The following is a 27609-nucleotide window of genomic DNA, read 5'->3' on the forward strand; positions in this document are numbered from 1 at the left end:
GGAATAAATTATCAGCTTCTCCCGACTCCTACAGTGCTAAGTCATACTTACAAGGCATACAACATTTCATAATAACCTGTACTGTCAATCACTTGTTAACTACATTGCTAGCATTACAAAAACGACTGTACTTTAGTGCTTAATAGAAAATGTAGGTATGCTAACATACTTAACTCAGACACTGTACATTATACCCATATACTGTATATGTTTTTTATTACGTCGACTAAAAAGTTAGCCCTTGCCCTTGTGAGCATGTTAGTGTTCTGACTTGACCTCAGTACAAAACAGATTTAAGGTCAAACCACATTATGTGTTCCAACATACATAAATAAAATTATAATAAGTAATTGATACATTTTAATTGTCTAAATATGATGTTAAAGCACCATTATCCTTTTGGTTCTAACAAATAAAATCAACATAAAGAGAAAATAACGGAAGAAAATACATTTCCGTTGTTGTTTACTCGAATACCACGGACACCCATACAGTCTGTTTCAGCAGAGCTTCTACCTGTGAAGCGAAGCTGGATAAGGTGTGCAGATACGAAAACAGGAATGCAGATTTATGGGTCGACTACACTGTTCTCAAACACAGAGAACATGATAGGAGGAGCAGTTTGTTTCTGTCCAAGTGTGTTAAAGGTTAAACGGTTCAAGTAAACACAGAAGGGTGCATTGCATCTTATCTGTCAATCCAGGGCGGATATGTGCCTTGATTTTGACTGTGATTAAGTTTTGTTATTTTGAAAAGTAAATTAGGAAACAACACCTACGACTCAGTGGATGTCGTAACAAATGCTGGAGTTGCAGTAAGTGTGTGGAGTCACTAGTTCATATAGAGGTGAAGTGGCCCTGCTTTACATACAGTATATGATGTTTGTACATTTCAAATATAGTTCTGTACGTCAAGAAAGCCTCAGTTGATTAGTATGTTTACCACCTGAACTAAATCTATTTAGCTAAATATATGTTACCAACGTGGCTTTAACCTTGCCGTGCTAGCTATCTACATTTCAAGCAAAAATGTCACATTATCTAAACTCATGGGTTTTACCCTGCCAGTCAGAAGTAAAATAACTGTTGCTCGTGTGAGTATATCCCAAAAGGAAACACACAGGCAGCCTAGCTTCAGCTGCTCTTTCAAATCACGTCTTTTTAAGGTCTTATCTATCCACAGTTTTAGGACTAACTGCACTTAGTCTCTCAAATTTGACTACATTTTGCACCCAGATAAGAACCAATGGTGGTCCCCAGGAAAGGGGCGGGACTTGGCCCCACTTTTGATTATGTATTGGTAATATTACAAAGCTGTTGTTTAGAAGAACACAACATTTACAGGACGTAGGTATTCTCGTAATACAGTAGAGTCTTAATGTCGATGCTTCTCTGTGTTTGATCCAATCAAGTTACTATAGCTGCTCTTCCAGCGAAAGTGACCGGATTCAGTCATGTAAATCCAGGTCTCTACCCACTCCCTGCTAACTCCTTCCAGAACAAGTACTACAGGCGTCTGGTTTCACAGAAGGAAATGGCTCAGTTACTCGGAGAAGTCATCGATGGGGGTTCATTGTATCGCCTGGCCTCACAGTCAGGTTTTCCTGCTATTCGTCTATAGTCAAAGGAATCCAATCTGAGTAAATTACTGAAGAAGGAGAAAGAGAAAAGCAAGGTGGCTCCATTTGGTACCGTTGAATGCCAAAAAAAACCTCATAAAGTGTTAAATCATTATAGTCTGAGAGTTTTTTTTAATCTTTGGAGGAGCGTTATTGCCATTTAAATCCCAATTGAACCTCACACACACACATCCCATTCTGTGGCTGCAGCCTGAGCTTTGATGTCTCGGTACAGTGAAGCTTTAGAGGAGAGGCGATTTCCTCAGGATGTTGCTTATGTGCTTCTGTGTGTTTGATGTTAAGATGCGCTACGTGCATTTCACAATCTGCCGGTTTTGTGGAAATACAGGAATTTGTGGATCGTATACAGCCTTTTGTTTGTTTACTGTTTGGGGTCTGGGAACACAAGAGGGTGTCGGCTAGGTAAAGCTTCAACGCAACAGATACATGCCAAGAGTATTTTTAGAATGTGAGAGCATTTATTTCAAATAAATCATCTGTAATCTATTGACAGAGTCTGAAAGTAGCCAAAGAGAGAAACAAATAATACATAGTTTAACAGGAGAATTAACATTTATCGGCGAGAATGCATCATTAGTGCTGATTAGCTAACGATAGCTTGCATGCTAAACTACAAAGGTGAACATTCTACATGCTAGAAGTTAGCATATAGCATTTTTGTAGTAAACACTACTAGCATAAGCATTTAGCTCAACTGTGCTTATAAATGTAGCCTCACAAAGCAGCTGTGGCTTTTTAATCCTTTGGTTTGTATTTTCTATCGAGCCTTTTCGTGTCGTTTTTCGTTGGAAACTGCCTGACTCCAGTTTAACCTCCTGCCAGCTGCTGATATCAGCAACAACAAACAAACTGGATTTAGAAAGTTTATGCTTCAAACTTTTATAGGTCTATACCGGGAAGCGCTAATCTGTGTGCTCACCTGTCTAAAAGTATACAAGACAGTTTAACAATTTCAGCCAAAAGGCTTTTAGCAATATTATTCCATTTTAAAACTATTTCAAAGTAATGTTTATAATAGCAACAGGTTAATGCGTAAATCTTTGTTTTCTGCAAACTCAGTTGACCTCCGTTTCCACCTGCCCTCAGGGCTAAAACTGGATAGGGAATGTATCTTTAGTAATGCACAGACCTGGGATGAAAAAGGGAAGCTGGAGGTGTTATCAGCGGAATAGAAATATGATGTCTATAAATAAAACCCTGCGAGTGAAAGGGGGTAATTTAATGCAGATTGATAGCACAGATGGGATATTTGCCAATAGCTTACAGAAAGAGAAGTGTACCAAAAACACTTAGCTGGACACCGACATGAAGGTGCTCCACAATATTTCCTTATCGGGAAACTAGTTGTGTATCTGCCTTTACCGTAAAAGCACCTTCAGTGTTATTGTTTAATTTTCTACAGCACGTCCCACTCGGCCAAAGTCCCATGATGAGTGGCCAAGTGACCCGACCTTCACACACATCACATGAGTGTCTGAAGGAAGTCATGAGCGGCAGGCAAAAGAAACCAGAAAACAAAAAGCAGCATCATGGCAGCATGACTATCGGCTACCGATGTCCTAATAAGGCATGTTTAATGAGCCGTGTGGAGCAGAGGGAATGACACCGCGTCTGCCTTTCTCTCCTCTAGTTATCTTTGCATGAGGGTTGCGTCAGTCTGCTGATGAGCTAATTTCCTTTCAGGCTGAACTGACTGGTGGGGTTTGAGTGTAATAACATGCGTAGGCCAGACAGGAGGAAGGCTTTGTCTGGGGGAATTCCTTAAAATCATAGTAGGTGATTATTAAAGCTTTTTTCAGCAGAAAACTTGAGCTATAAATGTGACTTTTTGTCACTATATCCCCAAAGTGAAGGCTACTTTAATAGCTCTAATCACAATGATTTCCCTGCCTTGTGTTTGTACTCATGTCAAACAGTAGCTAATTAGGGATGGTGCTTATTGAGAAAGCAAAATAATGTCCAAAAAAGGGAATTTATGGAAGCTGAAAAAGGGCGCAAGATGTCAGCAGTGATTCCTCTTTTGTTTTGACTGTATTTCAGTCCCTTCTGCTCTTATTTAGTACCAGGTTTAGCTCTTTTTTAGCAATTGATAAATGCTCTCAAGCCAAGGGACCAATCAGAATCTAGACTAAACAGGAAGAGGCGGTGGCTTCCTGTCCGGCCCTGAAGGAGATGTGACTGTACTGAATCCCAAAGCACTGGAACAACAGAGAAAACAATAGCTCGACAAAAATCAAAAGTAGCAAAGTCCCGTATTTGAACTAAATACTCAAGTCACTTTTCCTGACACCAGCCCACAGGCCGGTGTTTAGATTTTAAAATGCCGGGACAGTTATATCAACAGTACATTTGGGTTGTTTAATGACGCTAACAGAACTTGGCTGCGGAGCTTTTTCCGAATGTACCCTCTGGAGTTGGCTCAGACTGCTATGTCTTTTATTCGTTCAGAGGTGTGAATAATGTCAGTGCTTTGTATAATGAGCCGTCTATTCATTAGTGCTGAATAGAAGGGGCAAGACCTTGGGTTTACTCTGCTAAAGCATCATAGATGTAGAAAAAAGTGACATGTGACAGTGTTTTTACTTTTCATGAGCTAATAAAAGGTAAAACAACATGTTCCCTGCCCTGTTTTATTAGAATTTAGTTTTTTATTTCAAGGTTTAGGAATTTTCACAACTCATAATGGACACTTACCCATTAAGTCTGAAAAAAAAAAACAGAACGCCTCGTTGGAGATTTCTCTTTTTCTTCCTGAGTACAGTGACGTGACCATACCCAAATGGACCAATCCATGGAGCTCCTCACACACACACACTCTCTCAGCGGCGAAACTGTGACGCGTTTGGGGTTGCGAGTGCTAGTGGAGCCTCGCAGATGGGGGTGCTACAGCCCCCTCAGCACCCCCCCTTTCCCGCATCCATGGTGCTCAGGCTGAGTTTCGCGATGTCTTGCAGACCCCACGCAGCAACCAGGAAACGACACCAGTAATAGAGATCACACTGTCCCCTCCTCACAGCAGCGAGCCCCGCAACGTCCCGCCAACACGGCACCCAGACCCCACGCAGCATTCTCATCTGTTTGTCATTACTGGTGTCATTTTCTGGTTGCTAACGCCATTGTAACACATAATCACTGATGTTCCGCTCAAACGGTGGTGGACTCATCAGAACAGAGTGGGCGAGCTGACCAATCAGAGCTCACTGGGCTCACAACTTTTCCGTGTCGGACAGAGAGTGAATACACATACGAGATGCTGTATGAGAAACCAATGTGAGTTTGGAACATTGAACAATGTAAATCTATTCTAGTAGACCTCAACAATGGAATTATGATCAGTAGAAATGGCCATGACATGGGACCTTTAATCATACTCTCTGTCAGTATGTGCATTTTCCCAAATATTTTGCTGCTCAAGGTTAAGGGTTTACAATATGACTTTTTTTTTTTAATATACACATGTTGTTGACCTTCGACCCATCATCAGTTATGCAACCTGGGGTCATCTGATGTTCCAGTCTTTCAACATCACACACTCACACTCTATATAACCTCATATCCTTACGTTTCCACAGTAACACTGTCCAACAGATCACACAACTCCCAAAACACTAAGATTTGCGGTATACTTGCAGGTTTTTCTTAAGGTCTTTGTAGCATTTGTTAGGAGTGTGTGAGAGGCCCCACACTCTCTTACTCACAATCTGACTAACATGGTCTACAAAGTCTCTGCTTCGAGCTGCCTGTGAGTCTTTATGTGCGTCTGTAAAAGCTGTCAGGGGCGTCTTACGCACGTCATCAGCAGCTCCAGAGAGGCTTGCTGATGAAAACGGTGGGCAAGCTCTGGTTTTTCTGCCTGCGTCGAATGAAGGGAGCCGTTAGTCAGCCTTAAAGAGACACACCGGCCCGCTGGAGCTATTAATAGTCGCACAGACGGCCTTTTTTTCCAGGAGAAAGCTGGCTTCAGATGCTCTGTATCCAGCCAGGCCATCCCTGCTCATTTCCTCCCCGCCCTACAGCCTACAGAATGCCATGTACTGTGACAAATCTCTCATAAATGTATTTTTAGCCACAAACCCACCACAGTTTTCTATTTATACGGCCATTTGCGTATATAATGAACACATAAACAACCAAAGCCAGTGAGGTGGAGAACTTATAAGACTGTTATTCTAGACATTAAACATCAACCCGGAGGTATTTGACTGCTAAATCGTTCATCAATTATTACTTAAACTTCGACTTCACACACGGTTCAACCAGCCGTCGTCTGGTTTCACTTAGAATCATTACACTACTCCGTAACCACAGAGAGGATTAACGTCTCAGAGAGCCCTTTCGCTTTTAGAAGAGAACTATGAAAATACATCAAGAAGTCATTCATAAACACTGTTGCACTATAAACAATACATTAAAAGATTTATTTTCATATGTTGCAAGTGAATTTTTTCAGGCTGTATTCTAAGAAAAGTTACAAATGTAAATACAAATCCTTGAGGGTTTTGTTTTGTGTCAACACAAAGGTTTAGCTTGAGCACGTCACTGCCTCTGCCTCACAATAAGGGTCCCAAAACATATATGGCCTCGGGGTATCAATGCATGCCATGTAATTGCTAAGTTAATATCAATAAAAACAAGCTAAAAAAAGACATGTTTGATGCCTATCTGTGCCTTCCATTTTGAAATAGGCAAGGAAACCAAAATGTTTTCAAAATATTCCAGGGCCAATTCCATTTCAAATGATACAAAATGTGATTGGTTGTTGTAAAGATGCCGTAAGAACAGAACTTTGTCGTCACCATTAGTACATTGAACTCCTTATTTATTCTAATCAGACATATAAATACACACAAAAAGTGACTTCATTCAAACAGAGGAGGCGTTACCTCCACCCTTATGCGGTGGGTGGGGTACCATTTTACTGACATTATTTAGCAGCTGGTATCAGAGAGTGAGGTCATGCATGAGGTATTTTTATTGAACCGCTTCTCTTTTTATGAGAAGATGTCATTTGCAGAGGCAATGTGGGTGTCTGAGTCAGAGGTATTAATTTGACAGGCTTCCACGGGAGAAGACAATTCTCAGTTCCTTAAACGTTGGATTTTGGGGAATTGCCATTATGTCCATTTAAAACAGTATTAATTCATGAGATCATTTTTCATTTCTGACAACCAAGATCACAGTTTGATGACATGTCCACACTGTGCGTCACTGGACATTTGAGCTAAATATAACCTCTCTGGTAGTGACACCTTCTGTATAATATGACTGTTTTAGATTGAATGATATCTGGAAATATTAATATTATAGAGCATGATGACATTCATGCACCCACGCATGATAACCCACACAGAGGCCGGCAGCATGAATCATCTTCATTATTCATAAAATAAAGTCAAACAGCTTCCGTTTAGAAATAGTAAGTTAGGATCTTCTCAAAAGATATACAGTACACAATATTTGTATTTTTCATGAACTGAAAATGCAATGAAAGCTATAAAATTAGACTAAGGAAAAGATATGTAAGCCTTAGTAATAGAGGAGGTCAACTTTATCTGCCACTACATACAATTAAATGAACTAAGTGACAACAGCACAAGTCTAACACCTCGCTAGGGCCACCTAGAGGCTGAAAGGTTTGTTACCTCCCAGAAAAAAAGCATTGGATAAATTAAGATTACCATTTATTTGCACTATATTTTTCTGTTTATCTGTGTTTTGTGTTGCACTGTTGGAGAAGCCTGGGACAAAAGATTTTCATCGACATAACTACACTGTAGCTGTGTTTGTTTGACAAATAAAGAACCTTGAAGTAAGAGAATCTAAGAAAATGCTAATGGCTCTGCAAAAAATGTAAAGATTGTCCTGAGGAAAAGCCTGTGAGAGGGGTCAGCTCAATCAAAGAGGTGTATTCCCTTCAGTATTAATGATCTTAGCCAATTAAATTACAAATTGTCAGCTAAATGATGATTTATATACATGAAAAGTGTACAGCCTGAAACTGTGGGGAACTGGTGACAAGTCAAAAGGGAAACTTTGAGCTGACAGTGTCACGACAAATAAGGTCAGGTCAGGCAGTTTGAAGAAGCTTATTGGCTGACTAACAGAGCAACCATTAGACCCAGGAGTATCAAATCTGTTAATGTTTCTGATTAAAGTAAATGTACCCATTCATTCAAATTGCACACATTAATTAGGTAACACTTTATAAATAAAGCATCCTTTGTAAAGGATTGTAGCTCAAATTGAAAAATGGTCAATAATTACTAATTTTAAGGTAATAATACCAAGTTAAAATACTTTTTGTTCAGGGCTGCAAGACATGAAAAAACCCTATAGATTACTTAAGTAGTCCTAGAAAATACAACTTAAACTTAACTAATGTGCATTTAAAGAAAAGAGGAATAGTTTTGGCGAACACTAAAAAGGTATTAGTTTTGGTTTCCATACCCTGGTTCACGGAGGATACCAAAAAAGTCCTAGAAAGACAAGGTAAATTTAACTAATGTGCATTTCAAAATAAAAAAGAGGAATAGTTTCGGCGAAAACGAAAAGGTACCATGGGGTCAGATTATAATTTTCCAAAGGGGGGTTTGTTCAGATGTGTGTATCTCACACTGCACTAACTGTGATTCATGTATCTTTGCTTTTATATGTTTTTAGATATCATTTCATAATGTGTTTCTTAAATGCTATTAATGTCTTTCATTTTTGTAAAGCACTTTGAATTGCCTTGTGTTGAAATGTGCTCTATAAATAAACTTGCCTTAAGTACTTTAAGAGAAAGGATAAACAGCATCTGGACCAAAATGTAATAAAGGAACCATTTTTCCTAAATAAACTGACATAAAATATAGCTGGGAGAGGTTATTTTCCAGCATATATGAGAGAGGTTTCTGAGGCCTATGTAGTGTGGGGAAAGTGGGGTCAGCAGAAGCCCCCTAGAGGGTTACCTGGCCCCTGCAGGAGGGAGACAAACAACCACAAATATGTCCCACAACCTGTCCAACCTGTCAACAAAACATCAGTGAATATATTGTTAACCAGAAACAGATTACACACTCCTTCCCAGCTTTGTGAAGTAACGGATTACGGTACATGTAACGAGTTTACGTAATCAGGACACAAAAAAAAGGTATTACATTTACAAAGTCAGATTACTGTTATATTTAAAAAAGACATTTAGGTTAATTGCAGGATTACAGTGTTACAATACATCATGAAATAAAGATCCATGTATTATATAGAAGTACTGAATTAATTGTCTTCATGGGTTATATTTAGTCTACTTTCATTCTTCTTTATATTAAATACATGTATTTTTTAGTGCAGTAGGTAGACACCTGATTTATTTAACAAAAATAGAGTCTATGCTTTTGATTGATGTATTAAGTTTGACTATAACTACATTTTTTTAGGAAATATCTAGGTTCCTTTTTTTAGGTTACATTGAACGCTTAAGTAAAACAAATATTGTTATTTATTTTCTCTCGTTTGTATTAGCATTTGATATTGGGTCAATCCAACAGTAACGGAAAGTAATCAGATTACATTACTTTTATATTTGAATACCTACATTAGGTAACTGATTACATTTTTACATGTAACCAGCTATTGTAACAGATTACATTGTTAAAGTCCGCCTCCCATCCCAGCTCTTTCCATTAATGCTTTAATGTGCCTGGGTTTCGACCATGGATGTCTATAAGAACTGGGTTCAGCTTTTACTGCATTTTACAACTCTTAGGACTTATAATAAGGGCTGTACACGTAATCATACTGGGTAGTTTGTTTAGTTAAAACACTTGCGTTCGTGCTCAGTCGTGATGATTCTTTACTCTTCTTTACAATATTTACAGACGTCTCTTTCCCAATGTTAGTCAATGGGAAACGATCTTTCTGGGCCCAGTGACGTTACGGACTGATACGGAAATTGTAGTACCGCCGTTTGACAACTAGGAATATTTTCCTCTGAGTCCGGAGCACTTCATGCGGGGCTTGTTTCGACTTCGACACCCTCCCCTTTCTCGCCTTCTTCCTGGGGGAGGGCGCTAGTTCTTCTCAGCATGTTCAGGCGGAAGTAGACGGCTCAGAGCTGCGGAACCTTCCTTCCACAGTCATTTCTCACGCCACATCCGCCCGGACCCTTGGTAAACAACCGGCACACTGTGAGCCTCACACACCCCCAGACCCAAACACCCACAACATGGACTTCTCTATCCGGGCCGCGAACGTGGAGGACTGCAAGGACATCGCGCGGATGATCGTGGTGAGGCGGCACGTGCACAGATATAGTGACTCACGGGTTTACGTCAGTGCATAATGCATATACAACACGATTTAGCTGTTATTGGATAATGTGCATTTTAGTATTGGTGTTATTGAAGCCTACAAGCAGGGTTGGGGGGGGTTACTGTACAAATGTAATCAACTATAGTCACATGTCAAGAAATGTAATCAACTATAGTCAGATGTCAAGAAATGTAATCAGTAACGTCATCTGAGTATCAAAATATAACAGTAAAGTAACCTTACTTTTGGATAACCTCAATATCAAATGCAATGCAAATACAAACATGATAAAAATAAATAACAATAAGGTGTTTGTTTACGCATGTGTATTATGTAAGACAACCACAATGTGAAGAAACCAAGATATTTCATATAAAAAATGTGTCATTTTAAACGACATGTTTTAGTTTAATACATTAGTTTAAAGCAAATACAGTATTTTTGAATAATAAATCAGGTATAAAAAACTATATTTTAATGAGAGTAGCCTAGATAAAAACCAACAAGAAAATTCAGTTAATCATTGTCATGTTATAGGACATTTTAAGTTAAAGGAATTGGTATTTTTGATATTTCAGAAGTAATAATAAATTATGGGTATTTGTATTTGTTCACAGGAGTTGGCTGAATATGAGAAAGTGGCAGACCATGTGAAAGTCACACAGAGAGGTACTGTATTAACAACGGTTTAAAAATAACCTTTTATTGCTTCTCCCTTATGATTAAATGTTTATGACCTTCATTAATAAACAAGGTGATATCCAGAGGCCATACGATATTTCCAGCAGAGATGGATAGTTCCCATTGACCTTGGACAAAGTAATGTCTCACAACAAGGTCCATTTTGTAGCCTTCCTGGAGCTTTCAATGATATTGCATTGTCTCCATCAGCAGAAAGACTTTCAAAGACATTTTGAACAAACCGATTTGTTAAGTTTATTTATTTCTGTTTCCTTTTCCCGTGGTTGCAATATTATACATTGTAACCATTGACATTTTTACGTTGAGTTGTTCACTTAGGAATATAACTTAATTTGACGTAACATACTAATTTCTCCTTATCTTTATCTTAACCACCAGCAGGATGTTTGTTTGTACATAGACTGTTTACCTTTGCACACTAACAGTTTGTGTGTCTGCATTACCATTCTTTTAGCTCACAGATACAGCATTTAGTAAATCAACAGATACTTTTGTTCCCTTATGTAAATGTACTATATTGGTTGTGTTGTTGTACATTGCTAAACAGCTAGTAACCTGAATTTCAATCATGTAACGGTAGCATATTAGCCTAACCCTTCCCATGAGTTCATTTTAAACAATTCCATAACTTAAAATAAAACCAAAGTATGACTTTATTTTCTGTATGAACCATCAACAGAATATCCTATAGAAGTATCTTTGTATTTTATGCGCAGACTTGGAGCAGGACGGCTTCTCCAAGAACCCGTTCTTCCATGGGATCGTCGCTGAAGTACCTGAACAGCACAAAACCAAAGAAGGTCTGGGGAAACCATCAAGAGCCTGGTTTCTTCCTACTTCACTACTCACAAAGCATTATGTTAATGTCTGAGCGAGGGAGATATTTGCATACAAACTGAAACAAATATCACACAATTGTCCCATGAATTAGAATCGGTACACTACACCTCTGATGTGGCTTTCACACCAGCGCTTTTCCCTTTCTAGCTCCGAGCTAGAGCTTTTCTGGTCCAGCTCCGGTTTCCCTTTTCTGCTCCCGCTCTGTTCACACCGCCCAGAGCCCGACTGGTGCAGCTGCTGCTGCGTCATTACGTCACCGTTTACATCGCTGATTTGCTCCCCAACGGCGCTCACAACAACAACAACAACAACGGGGGACTGCGTCGGGTCGATGATCGTGTTGCTTTTAATCACACGAAGTCAGATTAAATAACATAACAACTTCTCCAAGCTTATACTTTTCTCCAGAGTGCCATGGTTCATTGTTTATTCATGTGTTTCAGCGGCATTTACCGACCGCTGCAGTGCTGCTCGTCCACTGGAGTTTATTCTCCCGTTAGCTCCGGGTTAGCTAATACTTTAGAGCGGCCTCTCCAAAGTATTCACTGTCCGACTGTCACACAAGCAGCTGGTACATATCCCCAGTTCCCCTTAAGTGAATGTGTGTCAGTCTGAATTGACGCTGTTTGGCATCACAACGCCGTGATGAAAGTTTCTCTGGTATAAAATGGGTGATGTTAGCATAGCAACCAAAGCTAAACTGACTACTTGCTATCCTATTGTGGCATGAGCCGTTTTCTACAGGCACAGTTTACCGGCATATTTTTCATTATGATTCTACTTGTGATAGTCGGACATGACAACCTGTGCAGCCCATGTATTGATTCCATCCGATAGCTGCTATAATACAAAACGTCTGCCTCTCTCCACAATGATCAATAACAGTGAACGGATGGTCAAAGTAAGGTACAAATAAACAGAATCACACGAAGCCTGGTTAGTGTTGCCTGACTTTATAAAGTGTGTTTCTTTTTTATAAATGTGTGGTTGCCTTCTAGTCACTTTGCTCAGCACTACTGCTTGTAGGCAGGCATGACGAGACCCTTCAGTCGACCCATGTTCAGGGGAGGTGGGTTTAGTTTCCTGCACGCCTCGACGTAAGCGACACCGTCTCTTAGCTCCGAAGCTCTTGCCTCTAGACCAACAATTTTTTGGAGCTGGAAGTGAACCAGATTCCGGAGCTAAGAGGCGGCGCCGCTGCGGTGTGAACAGGAAAACCCGGTACTTTTCAGGCTCCAGCTCCGAGCCGGAGCTGAAAACGCGTTGGTGCGAAAGGGGCATTAAGTGATGTATTAACAGGTCGTTTTATCGCCTCAATAAAGCCTGATAATACATCATTCTTTGGACTGTTGCAAGAAGAACAACATGCTTTAACATGTTCGTACAGAGAAACCCGAGCAGCAGGTTTCCTTGGTGCTCAGCCAATCAGGGCGGATTACCTTTCGTTTAGGTTTGAGCCTTTTCCCCCAGCTCAAAGTGGCTAAAGTAAATATAATATGTACCGTACATCTAGCCAAATAGGATTATAAGTGTGGACTGTAGCAAGAAACAACAAATTGTTGTATATGCTTGTTTGCTTTTTGAGTAGTTTTGTGTTGTAAAATAAAGAGGAGAGACAATTCCAATGCACTTATAAAGAAACTATTCAACCAAAAGTGACATTATTGTGACAATACAAAGGTCTCCGAGGTGCTCTATCAGCTTCTAGAGCAACTGTTTAGAAGCTAATTATTACTGCGAGTCCAAAAGACAATTTCAATTGGTAATCTCAGAGTGGTCTCACAAAGCTATTGTTGAATCTAGATCTCTTTCCATTGAAGTTGTGTTTCCAACAAACTAGTGAATCCAATATTTAGTAAGAAATGTTATAAATCACAGTTTGGCGAGTGAACCAAAGCAGTAACGCTGGGCGTGTTCGAACCAAAACAATGAACCGACAGACACTAAAACGCCCGAGGAGCTCAAATGAACCACGGTCAGGTGATAACTAATGTCATTGATCAACTATTACTATAAAAAATAAGGGCAGCTTAATGCACCTTTGATGAATGTTAGTGCTCACAGATACAATGTGATAGCAGGAAAAGAACAGGTGTAATGTTTCTTAAATAAGTGAGAAACACGTGCTATAGAGATGCTGCATTTAACACTTGTTGCCCCCAAGTTACTGAGTCCGTCAATCTGTATTCATTAGCTGTGTTTCTTAATGACCACCAGCCTGCAGATGAGGCCTGTTTCCTTACACACTGCTTATATAACAAGGTTAACAAACTGCTTTTCCTCAGAACACAGTAATGAGACACATTAACATGCGCTAACTTGTGAGTGCCATGTTGAAATCTAGCCGATTAGCAGCAAGATAAACAACAGTGTTTCCCCTAGGTTTACTGCTATGGGGGGGTGCTGCCTGAGCGGGGGGGGGGGGGGGGGGGGGGGGAATATATATATTTTTTAAATCCTCAGGAGCAGAGAGAGGAGCTGTGGATTATTGTTATTGAGTAATGCATCAGTGTTTCTTAGGGTCAAAAACACTAAACTCACAACTTAAAATGAAAGCGTTTAGAGTTTATTTAATAAAAGAGCACATGTTCAATGTGAAAAGTGACAGTAGTCATAGATTATTTGCAATTTGGTGCTGTATATTATATAATAATAATATACAGCATATATATAATTACTTCTTTTTTTAAACACCTTGAATTTCCGGGGGGGGGGCGCGGGGCTCCGTTGGCGGGGCGCAGCGCCCCTCCAAGACAATGGTAGGGGAAACACTGAACAATAATTGTACAATGCTTGTGAACAAGACAGGCTGCCAGAACCTGACAGTCCACGTTAACATGTTTTTTTAAGGTCCCAATTCTGTGAAATTGTGGTACAATGTTTTTTGGTATGGGATGCCTAAGGTATGCAAAGTTATATGGAAATATAAATGATTTTGTCTTATAAGAGAGATGTATACTTTGGAGTTCCTGGTGTGCTGACTTTTGTCTTCTTCTTTTAGGCCATACAAAAATCGGATATGCACTCTACTTCTACTCCTACAGCTCATGGTCAGGCAGAGCTGTTTATATGGAGGACTTGTACGTGATGCCTGAGTTCAGAGGTAAAGCAAATTGTCTTAAAAATAGTCATATCATTATTGTTATACAGTAAGCAGAGTGGCATGGTAAAAGTAATTCATGTTATCTTTCTTTCAGGAAAAAGCATTGGTAAAGCACTAATGAGCAAAGTAGCTCAGGTGAGTAAAACATTCTCCCAAAGTTTGGCACTGACAGTAAATAAATGTTCTATGGAGGGTGGACCTTGGGCCCTTTCTCTTGCTGTTTAGATACTTTCCAATACCTAATGTCAGCACAGCCGTACTCATGTGTATGCTCCTTTAGCTGGGCCTAGCTGCCGGCTGCAACCAGCTCAACTTCACCGTCCTGGACTGGAACAAGCCATCTATGGACTTTTACCTCAGCCAGGGAAGTTTCGACGTCACGGCTGACATGGGCTACCACTGTATGCGCTGCGAGGGCGAGGCGCTGGAGCACCTGGCCCAGCCCTAACCCAACGCCGGACAGGTTGACCTTTGCAGCCGTGAGGTCACACAGTGCAGGGATAGAGCTCCACTCAGCGGCCCTGTTCCAAAACTCGACAATGACAATCAAAAAGCAGATAATTAAAAAATATTGACTGTTTGATAAGCCCCCCTTTGTTACTGTTACTAAGCCTATAACGTTTTTAATGTTAGCACAATAATATAGATGGCGGATTTCAACATTTTAAACAACTATTTCACATAGCGGGAATCAAAAGCAGGATTCACACACTTAAAGCAGATGATTGTCAATGTTATTGGCTTCTCAAATCACAACAACTACTGTGTAATAATAACTAGCTTTATGTTAGCTGTAGTTAGCATCAACTTATTAGCTTGTACTAAACTGGCTGAAAACTGTCTGCATCAGTTCACTAGATTTGCTGGAATTAAAACGTTCCCAAATCCAATAAGGAACAGGACAGGAGCGCTAACGTTAGCATAAACTATATCAGCTATGGCTACCTCACCATTCTTAACTTGTAATCCCGCAGTTAGTTAGTATGCACGTGAGCTTTAGATGTAATGCTCAGTTACTACTGGTGCTAGTTAGCCAGGCATGCTAACAATTAAAGCTAACATTGGTGTTTCCGCATTTAGGATAAAAACTAAATAAGACACAACCTTCCAAACTCTTAACGTACGAGGTAATGCTCTTGCTTCGCACTGCACATACATAAACATCTACCGGCCATGCCTTGTTCTGTTTAAAGGGGTTTAGCAACCGATCAATTTACTTATTAGTTGGAAGTATTGGAACGGGGCCTATGCAATACATTTAAACAGTACATAACTAATAAATGAAGTATGTGTTTTGTGGTTTTCCCTTGTCATATGTTATGACCCAGAGCACCTTTACAAATAATTACTCTAGAAATGAAATCCTTGTTTTTGCACAATAATCCCAAAAACAGTTTATGCATTAAAAAGCCAAGATGTGCTGTATGTGTGTCACTGTAAGACTGTTAGAAACGAGTCCCTTTAAATGTATAATAATCTATGAGAACTAGTCCCCACTCCTGTTGTCTTCCAGATGAAGAGTGCTGTAAAGCTGTTGTGAAGCACAATCCTGCACTTTCTTCTTCCTTCCTTTTTTGCTATGTATGTACTAAGGGATGAAATGGTGGAGTAAATGAGTCAGTTAAACCTTCTTCCATGCAGCCAAACAACCAACTCTTTGGGCTCCTTTCAAAGAAATGAGCTTCGAAATCAGGCAAAAGAAAAAGCCATCTGGTGGAATTTGAAAAATAAAAGTCTTGGATGGCTCAGTCCCTGTCTTTGAAGCCGTCATGCTAAAAGGAAAAAGGGCATTATTGTGGTTTGCACTTCTGTTTCATATCCAGTCTCTGTTTTGTTTTTTAAAGACGGCCTTCTGTATCATCTCCAGCAGTATAATGAAAACAGTCTGAGTTGTGGGTTAAATTTAGTTTGTTTTCGCTCTATCTAAACAAGTTAGAACCACTGACCCTGCTTAGTGGGTTTTGCAATTTGCATTTCATTTCATACTTTGTTTACAAAATAATTGAGTGAAGAATGCACAGTTTTTTTCAGATTTGGGACATTGGGTTGGAAAATACGTTCCTCTCATGACTGCATTTTAAGTGCCGTCATTGTTCTATCAAGAGTGCATACCTCAAAAAATCAATAGACTCCGAGGGAACATGAAGAGATATTTATAAATGTTCCTGTCGGCGGCTTCCCATCAGAAACCAGACACAGAGCCTTAAATTATACAACTTGAGGATTTGTTCCCAACATGGATTCCTAAGAGTTTCACAAATTTCTCGTGAGAAACCTTTGCAATAAAACATGCATTGAAGAGCAACTTGGGCTAAGAAACATGACTAAATGTCAGGGGGTTTATTCCGATTTTAATGTGCAGGGTATTTGGTTGTTCGACACGGTGCACAATGTTGATGTTTTGAGCACAGTTGCACAATTGAAGTGCTGTTAAGTTGTCACAAAGAACCTAAGTGCAGTAATACATTTTTTTTCCAGCAGAGAAAAAAGTTGTAATGTGTCTGAAATGTTTGAATAATAAAGATGTAATATTAAGGTGCAATGCCATGGTTTCTTCTATTCATGTGCTTAAGGATTTAATTACATATTTATAAAAAAAAAATTAAAATATAGAATACCTAAACATACATTAAAAAAAATTATTTGGAAAAATAACTACTTGAAATATATAGTATTATATGGTATAAGCTTAAAAGAAGGAACATTTATTTATTAAAAAGGGAAACTTTAGGCAGAGTGCCATTTCATTCCTACTAACACCATCTGTCCCTTTTGTTAAAACAATTATAATTAAGATATCATTTTAGTTCTAAAGAAGCTCAGTTTTTAGGTTTCTATAAGTGGTCAAATTAAGTAAGTAAAAATAATATTACCATAGTGTAGAGATCCTATGTCACAGATAAAAGTCCTGAATTACAAATTGTACTGTAACTAAAAGCCTCCCAGAATGGCCAATTTCAGGATAATATTTTATATAACTGCCTCATTATTATTAATAACTTATACTGTCATCACTTTTATGTGGTAGCTAGTAAATAAAGGCTTAATTCCAAGGACCTTATATGGCCTACTACATATTTTATTTGATGGCCACATTTTGTATTGTAAGTAAATATTAATTGTATGTAAAATACACATAGTAAAAATACAGTAAAAAAACAATATTGTATTCAAAAATACCAATGACAATTGTGCAATACATAGCTTAAATAACATAGTGTGGAATCTTTTAAATGTCAGTAGTTTGCTTGATCATCCCCACCGGTTATTAACGATGCACTACCGCCCCCGTGCGGTTACAACCGGAAGTGCTGCACGCGTGACTGGCACATATTTACAGGGCATGCAAGTTGATGAAAGTGTGTGCAGAAGCGGAGGAAGCCCCGGTGCGCCTCGTTTGTTTTTTCCTGCGCTCACATCGTTAGGTTTTACTGCGGACGCACGCGACTGTCACAACATCAAAGCACCGAGGAAAGTTTACTCCAAGTCTCCGGGTGTGTGTGTGTGCGCGTGTGTGTTGGATCTCATGTGTGTGCTCAGTCTGTCTGCCTTAATAGTGACCCCCCAGCGCGGTGTTTAAAGGGAAGACAAGAGAGCTGAGTCAACGAATCGCAGGCAGAAGGATGCAACAGTTCATGTGCGCAGCTTGCACTTTTCTTGCGATTGGACGCAGTTGGAGGATGTGGATGAAAAGATCGGGAACCCTCATCTATTAGACACAATCCTGAGATAAACAGGAAAGATCGACGCGTGAAAAGCATACTCTGTCCACTTGTTTCTCAGCCTATAATGGACATTTAGACACTTTGGAGGGACTTCATGCTCTGGTGGAATGAAGTGGCAGTGGGGGTTCGGCGGTGAGTAGCAGTCTGATCTGCACCCAACATGCATCGCATTCTGCAGAGGAGGAGAGTGCGCAAGCTGCGGGTCTTCTGGGCTTCTCTGGCCCTGGTGGCTCTGTCCCTGGCCGCCTGCAGCGCGCTGTTCACGGCGTGGACTTGGAGACAAACGCGGGACCTGTCTCAGTCCTTCAAGATCCTGCAGGACCGAATAGAGCAGGTTTGTATTTTTGCATTCTTACGCATAGCATGCATACTCGCACCGAGAGTAATATTTACAACCCCGCGACCACTTCAGAGCTTTAAGTGTTTAGTTATGTAACTTTTTGTGTGTGGCTGCGGTTACGGGAATGTTCGCGGGGGGTGTATGGAAAAATGCAAGTCCACACTTCACCCCCTCCTCCTCCTCTCTCCCCCCCTTGCACGTACTCTATTCTATTGCACCATTTCTCTACTTGGCACTTTTATTGCTTACCAATAAGTGCAGTCAGGGTTGTGGGGAGTTACTGCTTATTTCTGTGTCCACCCCCCTCCGCTGCTGCCCCCGCCATGTTTAATTACTCTGGTGCCAGTTGTGCTCCAGTTTTATCTCAATTCACTGGAAAGCCTCAACTATTTGGCTTTGTTAGCACTTTGTACTGACTGCGCAGAGGCTCGGTGATAAAGTGAGGCAAGTGTAAAAAAGCATTTGCAACATGCAAAGCTTTCTTATTCACAGGTTAGGATTTAAAGCAGTGCTGAACTCTGTGCAATCTCATGCATAGTGCAGTGTTAAGACTTCTTGCACTTGCAGCACATTCTAAACGAGGTTGCATCACAAATAATTTCTCCAAAAAGGAGCTGATGGAAACTCTTCTGGTTTCAAGTTCACAGTATTTACAAAACCTAGTTGCACTGGATTTGATATCAGAAGGACAGGTCAGCTGTGTGTGATGTTGACACACACACACACACACACACACACACACACACACACACACACACACACACACACACACACACACACACACACACACACACACACACACACACACACACACACACACACACACACACACACACACACACACACACACACACACTCGTGGTGTGTTGATGCTGGAGCTTTTCCCAAGGGGCCCCCGTTCTGTCCATTTGACCGTTGGCCAACTCCTGATGAGAGCCAGTGAGTGAACGTCTGGAGAGCGAAGAGCAAGTCGCTGCCTCCATTTCCACAGTAGCAGTACATTTAAACATCCCGAGCCACTATCCCTCTTGCTTAATAAGGCCTTCTTCGGTCACTCAGGCCCCCTGCCAAAGATTTGTAAACTTTGATAGCTCGACAAAAAACGATTTCTTTCTCAGAAACAGGAGTAAAGATGCGAGGAATGCCAAGCACTAAAACCATGCATTAGATGTCGCAACGCGTCTCTGAGGAAGTGGTAGACCTATTCTGAAGCGAGGGGCAGCATACTGGAAGAGAGGAGCCTTTTTATGTGGCTGGGAAAGGCCGTCTGTGGCTGAGTTGGAGCGGTGCCAGAAAAAAGTCATAATAAACTTATTGGACATTTGTTAATGGTGCGTTTTTTCTCTCTCTTTCAACAGGTTAACACACAGAGGAAGGCCATTGTTCAGCTCATTCTGGAGAAGAGAGAGCTGCTGGTCGGGCACAGAGTGAAAAGAAACGGTACTCTTACTTCCACACCAATAACATATAGAAGCTTTGCCCCAAATCACCACAGACACAATGCCCTGGCCTCTGCTTTGTTGTTTTCTTTGGGAAGGACATTTGACACAAACGCTGGCACCACATGCCACTTTGGTCAGGTCTAGCGGGCCACAGGCGCAACCCGCTGCTAAAAGTTGACACAGGATAAAGTAGGCAGCTGGATTTCAGAAATTACAGGTCTGACCGGCGCGGCCTCAGAGCCCAGGAAACCAGCTGGCGCGGGACGGAGGCCTTGTTGCACGCTTTTGGCCAATGATATACGATTTTTTTTCCCGTTCCCCTCCGAGCACACGACTAACACAGCTATGATTTGTTGTGAAAGCGGTGATATTTGATGACCTATCATTGCAGTATTTATAGCGGCTGCTTGCGTCACCGTCACGGGTTTCTGCTTGATGGTTCACATTGTGTCCGCGAGTGAACCCTCTCCTGACAAAAGGATTCATTTAGAGAGCTGCGTGTCTCACCAAAGTATCTATTTATATCCTGCAGATATTGGCTTTCTTCTTTCCTAACCGATACCTTCGTTTGTGCCTGTAATTCATAGGGCTAACAGCTTTTTCCAGTTTGTGGAAAGTTGACCACCGGCGCGGTGCAGCGTTTCAGCTGCACACTGCCGTTATGTTCTCTCCTGATGACTGACAGCTTAAGTCAGGAAACTCTGGCCAGCCTGAGGGCTTTACACTCGGCCATAGCAAATCCTAAATCTACAGGGTCACCCACCTGCGAGTTATTTTAGCAGGGACTTAATATTCCTGTGCGATCGGAGGGGGCCCCGGTGTTTGGCCGCTCCGTCTCCAAACATAAAGAATGTACTTCTTAGTTACGTTAGTTGTATCTGTGTGAAATCGCTCCCTTTAGGCTAAAATAAACCGTTAGTGAGTAACAAGAGCAGGCATTCTGCTGCTTTGGCCTCTTAATGTTTTATTTATTGTATTTATCCGAGTAGCTGTTGCTTCACTTCTTAATCGACTCTTTCGGGTCACAGAAGAGCCAGAGACCTTTTTGCCTCTCTTTTTCCAGCACTTCAATTCTCTTATTAAACGTTTTTAGCTCTCGCATGCTTCATTTAATGCCTTCACTTTCCCCCTGTCTATCTTGTGTTTGTCTGCCCCCCCCCCCTCCACACACAGCTCTCCATCCTCCCTTACTCTATCTCGCTCGCCTCTTTTTTTTCTTCTTTTTTCTAGATGACTGCGACCAGCTGGCACTAAGATTAGCCCCTAAAGGCAAAAAAGGCACACTCGTCTGACTGAAAATAACAGTTTGAGGAAATATTTTGAAGCACGTGACAGGAAATCCTTTGCCCATCTGCTAATCCCGTTTAAAAAAAAAGAGCCAGGTTTAATCTCAATGGCCGCAAATTAACACATGTTATTAGAGAGATACAGATGGGAATGATTGTTTAATAAAAAAAACAGACGTATTCCTTCTCTGCCATTCATATTCTGTCTCTGCTTGCCTTTCCAAAGGGGGGGCGCTGCGAGGGAGGAATGGAAATGGAAAGAAAGCGGCGTCTCATTTCGAGAGTAAGTAGCTTGGCAGATCCCTTATAGCCGTCTCGTGTAGCATCTGCAGAAGTGGTTTCAATCATATACTCCTATACGATTGCACTCGTAAAATCTTAATTGACTTTCCCTTCTCTTTCAATGTCTCCGTTACATTCCACCAGTAACCAAAGTCTCCTCTCAGCAAGGTAAGTTGTAAAAGTGACGGATGGAAGATAATCTGTGACATTTTTGTCTGTGGCATGATTAACCTCGAGTGTGTGTGTGTGTGTGTGTGTCAGTGGGAGAAGGTGGTGTGATAAAGGGTTGGGAAGAGAGGACCTTGAATATGACTAAAGCGGTGAAGTACAACAAGGAACTCGGCATCTTCACTGTGGAGAAAGCGGGCGTCTACTTCCTGTTCTGCCAGGTGAGTTGGTGCTGGGAGTTGTAGTTTATTAACAAAGGCCAACATCACTCAAATGCCAGGTAGTTAATGCTGGATCGGTGAGATTCTTTGATGATGTTGCCCACTTGCAATCAACAACCTTGCTGATTTGATGTAGTCCCTGTGGCGGAGATTAGATAATTGAACATGTAACGGGATACAGTTAGTCTTTGTACCAAAATGTGATAGGTATTGAGGAAGGTAACTGCACTATTTGGCACTGGTATCAAACTATTTGAGACGCTGCCCTGGGCCTGGATATTTTACTTTCCTTCACTTCGCTATCTTTGGGACGTTTTCGCATGTCAACCTCCAATTGTATGCATGCATCCAAGAGAAGGCTAGGAAATTACAGACACAGCGCCAACAAATGCAAATATACTAAGGTGAAACATGAGTGAATTTGGCGCTAACTTTCACCAGCTAGCAACAACTTCACCCTGTTTCAGCCAGGGACAAAGGGCTCATTTTGAAAGTCATGTTCTCAATAGACAAAACCTTCTTATTCCGGAGGTAAAGTGGCAATGAAACGTTAGATTTCCTTCATGCAACTAAAGTGAATCAGTCTTTGGATGCAGCCCCACTTCTAAGTTTCCTTCCCTTAAGCGGCTTCATTAAAAACAGCCATTATTTTGTACAAACATCAGTCATGATGTACTGGTACTTATCATGTATTTTTGGAGGGGTGGATATCAGGTTTCGGGTAATCTCGGTTTTGTCAGGTTGACAGAAGTCTGGAGAAAATCTAACCAAACGATAGCGGGGCCTCAGAAATCCAGAGGTAGGGTCGGTTCGTTTTCGTTGGAACGGTTCAGGAGAAACATGTTGTGCTGATGGTAATCTGCTCTGTCTCCTCAGGTGCTGTTCAACGAGCAGCAGTCTCAGTATGTGAAGCTGGACGTGGTGACCAGCGGCCAGAGGCCTCAGAAGCTGCAGTGCATCGAGGGCTACGGGACGACCCCTTCCGCCGGGCCCCACCCTTTCCACTTCCTGAAGCCGTGCCAGGTGTCCGGCCTGCTCCGATTGGACAAGGGCACGGAGCTGCAGGCTATCACAGGCTCTGCATTCAGACTCCACTCTCTGGGCAATCCCTCCGCCTCGCCTCACATCTTCAGCATCTTCAAAGTCAACTGAACTTAGGATCTTGTTCACACTAACTCAGAAGTTTTTGTACGGATGACATTTGGTCCGGGGCATCCCATCACGCCGCTGCCTCTTTCCAAAGACCGTCATTTGAAAGACAAACATTTGTGGAAGTTGTTCTGGACATTTTTTCTCTTGACAGCTGTGCTGTTTTTCGAATGCAAAACGCAGACTTTTGGATTAAAACCAGAAGAAGGTTGAAATTCCTCAATGCAAGTCTGCCGAGAGAACAGATGTGATGGAAGCCGATCTGTAGATTGAGCGCTTTATATAAACAGAAAAAACAAGATGTTCTTCGTAGTCTTTGTATCAATTAATTAATTGTGCTTCTTTTTTTTATAAGACTGACAGTAAAGCTGTGCATGCACCTTCCACTTTTATATCACCGGTGCCTCGGGAAGCTGAGCGCACGAGTCGGATCTCGACACTATAACTCGTCAACGGTATTTTATACAAAGCAGCGTCTGTGTATGAAATCTAATTAATCAAACAAGTATACTGATTTTATGACTTTAACAATGCAATGTGTGTTCTTGAAATACTTTGTATATACTTCACTCATATTTTACTTGTTTTTAATAACGTGGATGTGAATTTGTGCTCTTTCCTAAGGTCAAATCTGATTGTAAGGTATTTGTGTGTATAGCGTTGGCTTGACTTTTTGAAAGTACTTTTAGTAAGCAAAGCATACAGGTTTAAATGACATTCAACTGCCTTTGTTCTCTGTTTGATGGTGCAATTGCCATCACTTCCAAACTTTCTTGCAAATCATCAGATAATTGTTAATTTACCCTTAAAAGTCAGTGATTCAAAAGTATTGGAAAGGCCCTCATATGGTAAAAGTAAATAAGAAATATAAAACGTTTCTTTTAAAAAGGACTGTTTTTGACCTTCAATGACTCAAATAAAAAAGTCAGAAAGGAAACTTTTAGATTTGGGAAATTACTTTTTATCCGGTTTACATATTGAAAACATTCTGATTTTCGATTGACGGTCAAATGGGAAATGAAATCCAATATTTATTTACATTAAGCGTCTAATTTTGGTTCTCAGTCAGATTGTAACTTCTTTATTTTGTACCTCTTTTTTAGATTGAAACTCATTCCATTTATCATATGCTGCTGCTTTCTGTAATATTCCCTGCTTTTATACAAACAGTGTGTATTTCTAGAAGTGGGTTCAGCACTCCCACTCTTGTTTATAAGTAGTTTTTGTGGACGGACCGCATTGGTTTCTCCTCAGCACTTTACTGCAGCGAACGTAGTGTTTTTAATGGAGCCAAAAATGTGTGTTTTCAGATGGAAAAATGTCAGATTTTGAAATGTAGACGTTATATCCTGTTTCTTTTCCTCATCGTTTTCCTCTTCCCTTTTTAGTCTCACTCGTCCTCCCTACACCTCATATTTCCCTGACAGCACGATAAGACCGCACACAGACACACACACACACACACACACACACACACACACACACACACACACACACACACACACACACACACACACACACACACACACACACACACACACACACACACACACACACACACACACACACACACACACACACACACACACACACACACACACACACACACACACACACACACACACACACACAGAGAATCCCCTGAGTGTCCTCTGCAAACAGCAGCCATCTAAATTTTCACTTCCTGAATCTGAACCTGACCACATAGCTGAAGGTCTTTCAGGAAAAACATGCCTCGTCCCCACACACACACACACACACACACACACGCACACACACACACGCACACACACACACACACACACACACACACACACACGCACAGTATTACACACTTCCCTGACCCGATTCCTATTTTTTAAATGTCAAAGTTTATTATCGCGTTGTTGTGAAGTCTTGTGAAGAAGTTCTTTCTGAAATGATGATATATGCAATGTGTGGGCGTTCTTTTCTTCTTAACTCACTTGTCATAAAAGTTGAATAAACTTTTTTGTTTATTTTGGAGAAGTTCCTTTAAATATGTCGAAAAAAGTTGTCTTTTCCAGAATGTGTTATGTCTGCAAGTTTGATACTCATTCATTGCAATAATATATCAATATTGTTAAAGGGGCCCTATTATGCTCATTTTCAGATTGATGGGGTGTAAATGATAAATGGACTGTACTTATAAAGCGATTCATCAGGTCTTTTCGACCCCTAAAAAATCCCTTTATATACTCTGAGTCATTCACCCATTCACACCTCATTCATGCAGAGCAGTAGCACTTGATCTAGGGAAGCTACATTTGATACACGTTCACACACTGTTAGCCATCGGGAGCATCTCAGGGTAGGGCTGCTCGATTATGGCAAAAATCATAATCTCCTTTATTTGGGTCAATAATTCATATGACGATTATTAAAAACGATTATCCATTTACTTTGAAAACATCAATTTATTGGAGAAAAAACGTTTGAACAGTATGTTTTGAACAGTTGATTACCCTGAACTTTAAGTATAACTCAACTGAAAAACCAAGAAAAATAATCGTTATATTTCGATTACGTTTTTTTCGTAATCGTTGCAAGCCATAATCGTAATTGCGTTTAAAATACGATTAATTGAGCAGCAGAGTTAAATATCTTGCCCAAGGATACATCGACATGTTGACCGAACGGGCTGGGATCGAACCCAAAGACAAACGCACTCCCTCGCAGCCACAGTTGTGTGGGAGAGAAACTCCCTTTGGAGGGAACTTTGGGATTTGGGACCACTTACATGCACAAAAAACCTATATGACACACTACAGGAAAGGGAAAACCCCCACAACTATAATAGGGCCCCTTTAATGAGGCCATCAGTGTGCACTTAATGGGAGTTGACTTGAAGGAACAATGGAGCTGAGATAACAGTGAATAGTGAACTGTGTGGCATCAATCTGCTCTAAATAACGGAGCAGGCTGGCTTCTCATCTGCTGTCATCATGAATCACTGACCATCTGATCCTGGAGTTTGTTACCATGCATGTGTCACTGCATTGTCTTCACAGTCACCCACATCAAGATTGTTCTGCTTTCACACCTTCTGTGCAGATTAACAGAGTTATTAGTCTCTGAATTGGTCTATTGGTTCCTTTTTTCTCTAGTATCTGAAGGAAATAGGTGTTACATTTCAGTTGAAATATATGCAGGAAATGGGACAATTTGGAGAAAAAGTGGAGCCTTAAATGTTGTTTTCCTCTCAATCTGCCTTTACATTAGATGAGTGTCAATTAAGACAGAACAATTAATAAAGAGACTTTCGATTTATATCAAGTTGCATTTGCACACACTGGAAGATTTAAAATTCACATTGAAAGAAAAACTAAAAACACAACCATTAATGCAAGCTTGTTCAATTCAATACACTTTAGGGTTTTGCTGCACAAGTAGTCAGTCTACATGGTCTGAAATGGTTGCCTATGTAAGCCAATGTTAGACTGAATGGTAAACATGCAACTGAGTAGAAAAAACAAACATTTACTGCTTGGAAGCCTGTGCCTGGATATTGATCAATAAACAACCATCTTTTTCAGGAAAGTCTTACCAGTTAAGAGGACAAAACTCACACAAATGAACCAACAATACACCAAAAGTGCCATGGACACCACGGCGGGTGGATCAAGTATTGAAACTGTAAACCAAGAACTAACCTGCCACTTTAACACAAGACCAAAACACAGAGGTGGAAGAAGTACTCAGCTGATTCACTTAAATAAAAGTAGCAAAACTAAAAGTACTCTGTTACAAGTTGAAGTACTGCATTCAAAATTGTCCTAAAGTAGAAGTAAAAAAGTGTTAGCATTAAAATATACTTAAAGGACCAAAAGTAAAAGTACTCAGTATGGCACATTTAAGGACCATGTGTACATTATTGTATTATAATTATTGATGCAATAATCTCTTCATCACTTCGTAAAAGTAGGGTTTATTTGAATGACTTTATATAATACTGGTTAGCTTAACCTATAATAATATATAATAATTAATTAGTTGATTAAAAATATATATTTGTAATCTAAATGTGCAAAGTAGCAAGTAACTAAATCTGTAAAATAAAAAGGTAGTGCAGTAAAAACAAAATGTTTCTGGAAAATGTCTCAGAGTAAAAGTATAAAGTAGGATAACATGAAAATATACTCAATACTCAAGAAGAAAATTAAAAGTAGCCTACCTCAATGTTGTACTTGAGTAAATGCACTTAAGCTATTACAGTACCATTGCCAAAACATCAACAGGGCAGAAAACAGAGATGTATAAACAATATTAACACAACAGCAGCTACTTAGAGCCCATAAACACACGCATTAAAGCAGAAAATAGACCCATAACATGGCATTTATGGGCATCACACAGCAATAATCACTTTGCAATAGACAAGTTTACGCGCCAAACCACGGGTAGC

The 27609-nt window shown here is 40.4% G+C and overlaps 2 protein-coding genes across 2 annotated transcripts; both read left to right on the top strand.

Annotated features, from left to right (window-relative positions):
• The first annotated feature begins 9665 nt into the window (after window positions 1–9665).
• On the top strand, window positions 9666–17115 carry LOC307033778 (thialysine N-epsilon-acetyltransferase-like). The gene is made up of 6 exons (XM_079672384.1): window positions 9666–9905; window positions 10546–10597; window positions 11347–11430; window positions 14472–14573; window positions 14668–14708; window positions 14854–17115. The coding sequence occupies exons 1-6, from the start codon at window positions 9843–9845 to the stop codon at window positions 15019–15021; spliced, it is 510 nt and encodes a 169-aa protein (XP_079528510.1). The 5' UTR covers window positions 9666–9842; the 3' UTR covers window positions 15022–17115.
• A 793-nt stretch (window positions 17116–17908) lies between these two features.
• On the top strand, window positions 17909–25183 carry tnfsf12 (TNF superfamily member 12). The gene is made up of 6 exons (XM_079672434.1): window positions 17909–18632; window positions 19997–20078; window positions 21593–21649; window positions 21793–21816; window positions 21910–22037; window positions 22914–25183. Exons 1-6 carry the CDS (start codon window positions 18459–18461, stop codon window positions 23187–23189), a joined length of 741 nt encoding a protein of 246 aa, XP_079528560.1. The 5' UTR covers window positions 17909–18458; the 3' UTR covers window positions 23190–25183.
• Window positions 25184–27609: the final 2426 nt, after the last annotated feature.

The sequence above is a fragment of the Notothenia rossii genome, assembly GCF_949606895.1.
Source record: "Notothenia rossii genome assembly, chromosome: 3".
In the NCBI taxonomy this organism is placed as follows: domain Eukaryota; kingdom Metazoa; phylum Chordata; class Actinopteri; order Perciformes; family Nototheniidae; genus Notothenia; species Notothenia rossii.

Excerpts from the sequence above, each read along its gene's own strand:
- LOC307033778 (XM_079672384.1), top strand. The coding sequence starts at position 9,843 with ATGGACTTCTCTATCCGGGCCGCGAACGTGGAGGACTGCAAGGACATC. Across the intron at positions 10,598-11,346 it reads TGTGAAAGTCACACAGAGAG|ACTTGGAGCAGGACGGCTTC; the intron begins GTACTGTATTAA and ends TTTTATGCGCAG. Across the intron at positions 14,709-14,853 it reads TAATGAGCAAAGTAGCTCAG|CTGGGCCTAGCTGCCGGCTG; the intron begins GTGAGTAAAACA and ends ATGCTCCTTTAG.
- tnfsf12 (XM_079672434.1), top strand. The coding sequence starts at position 18,459 with ATGCATCGCATTCTGCAGAGGAGGAGAGTGCGCAAGCTGCGGGTCTTC. Across the intron at positions 18,633-19,996 it reads TGCAGGACCGAATAGAGCAG|GTTAACACACAGAGGAAGGC; the intron begins GTTTGTATTTTT and ends CTCTTTCAACAG. Across the intron at positions 21,817-21,909 it reads CAAAGTCTCCTCTCAGCAAG|TGGGAGAAGGTGGTGTGATA; the intron begins GTAAGTTGTAAA and ends TGTGTGTGTCAG.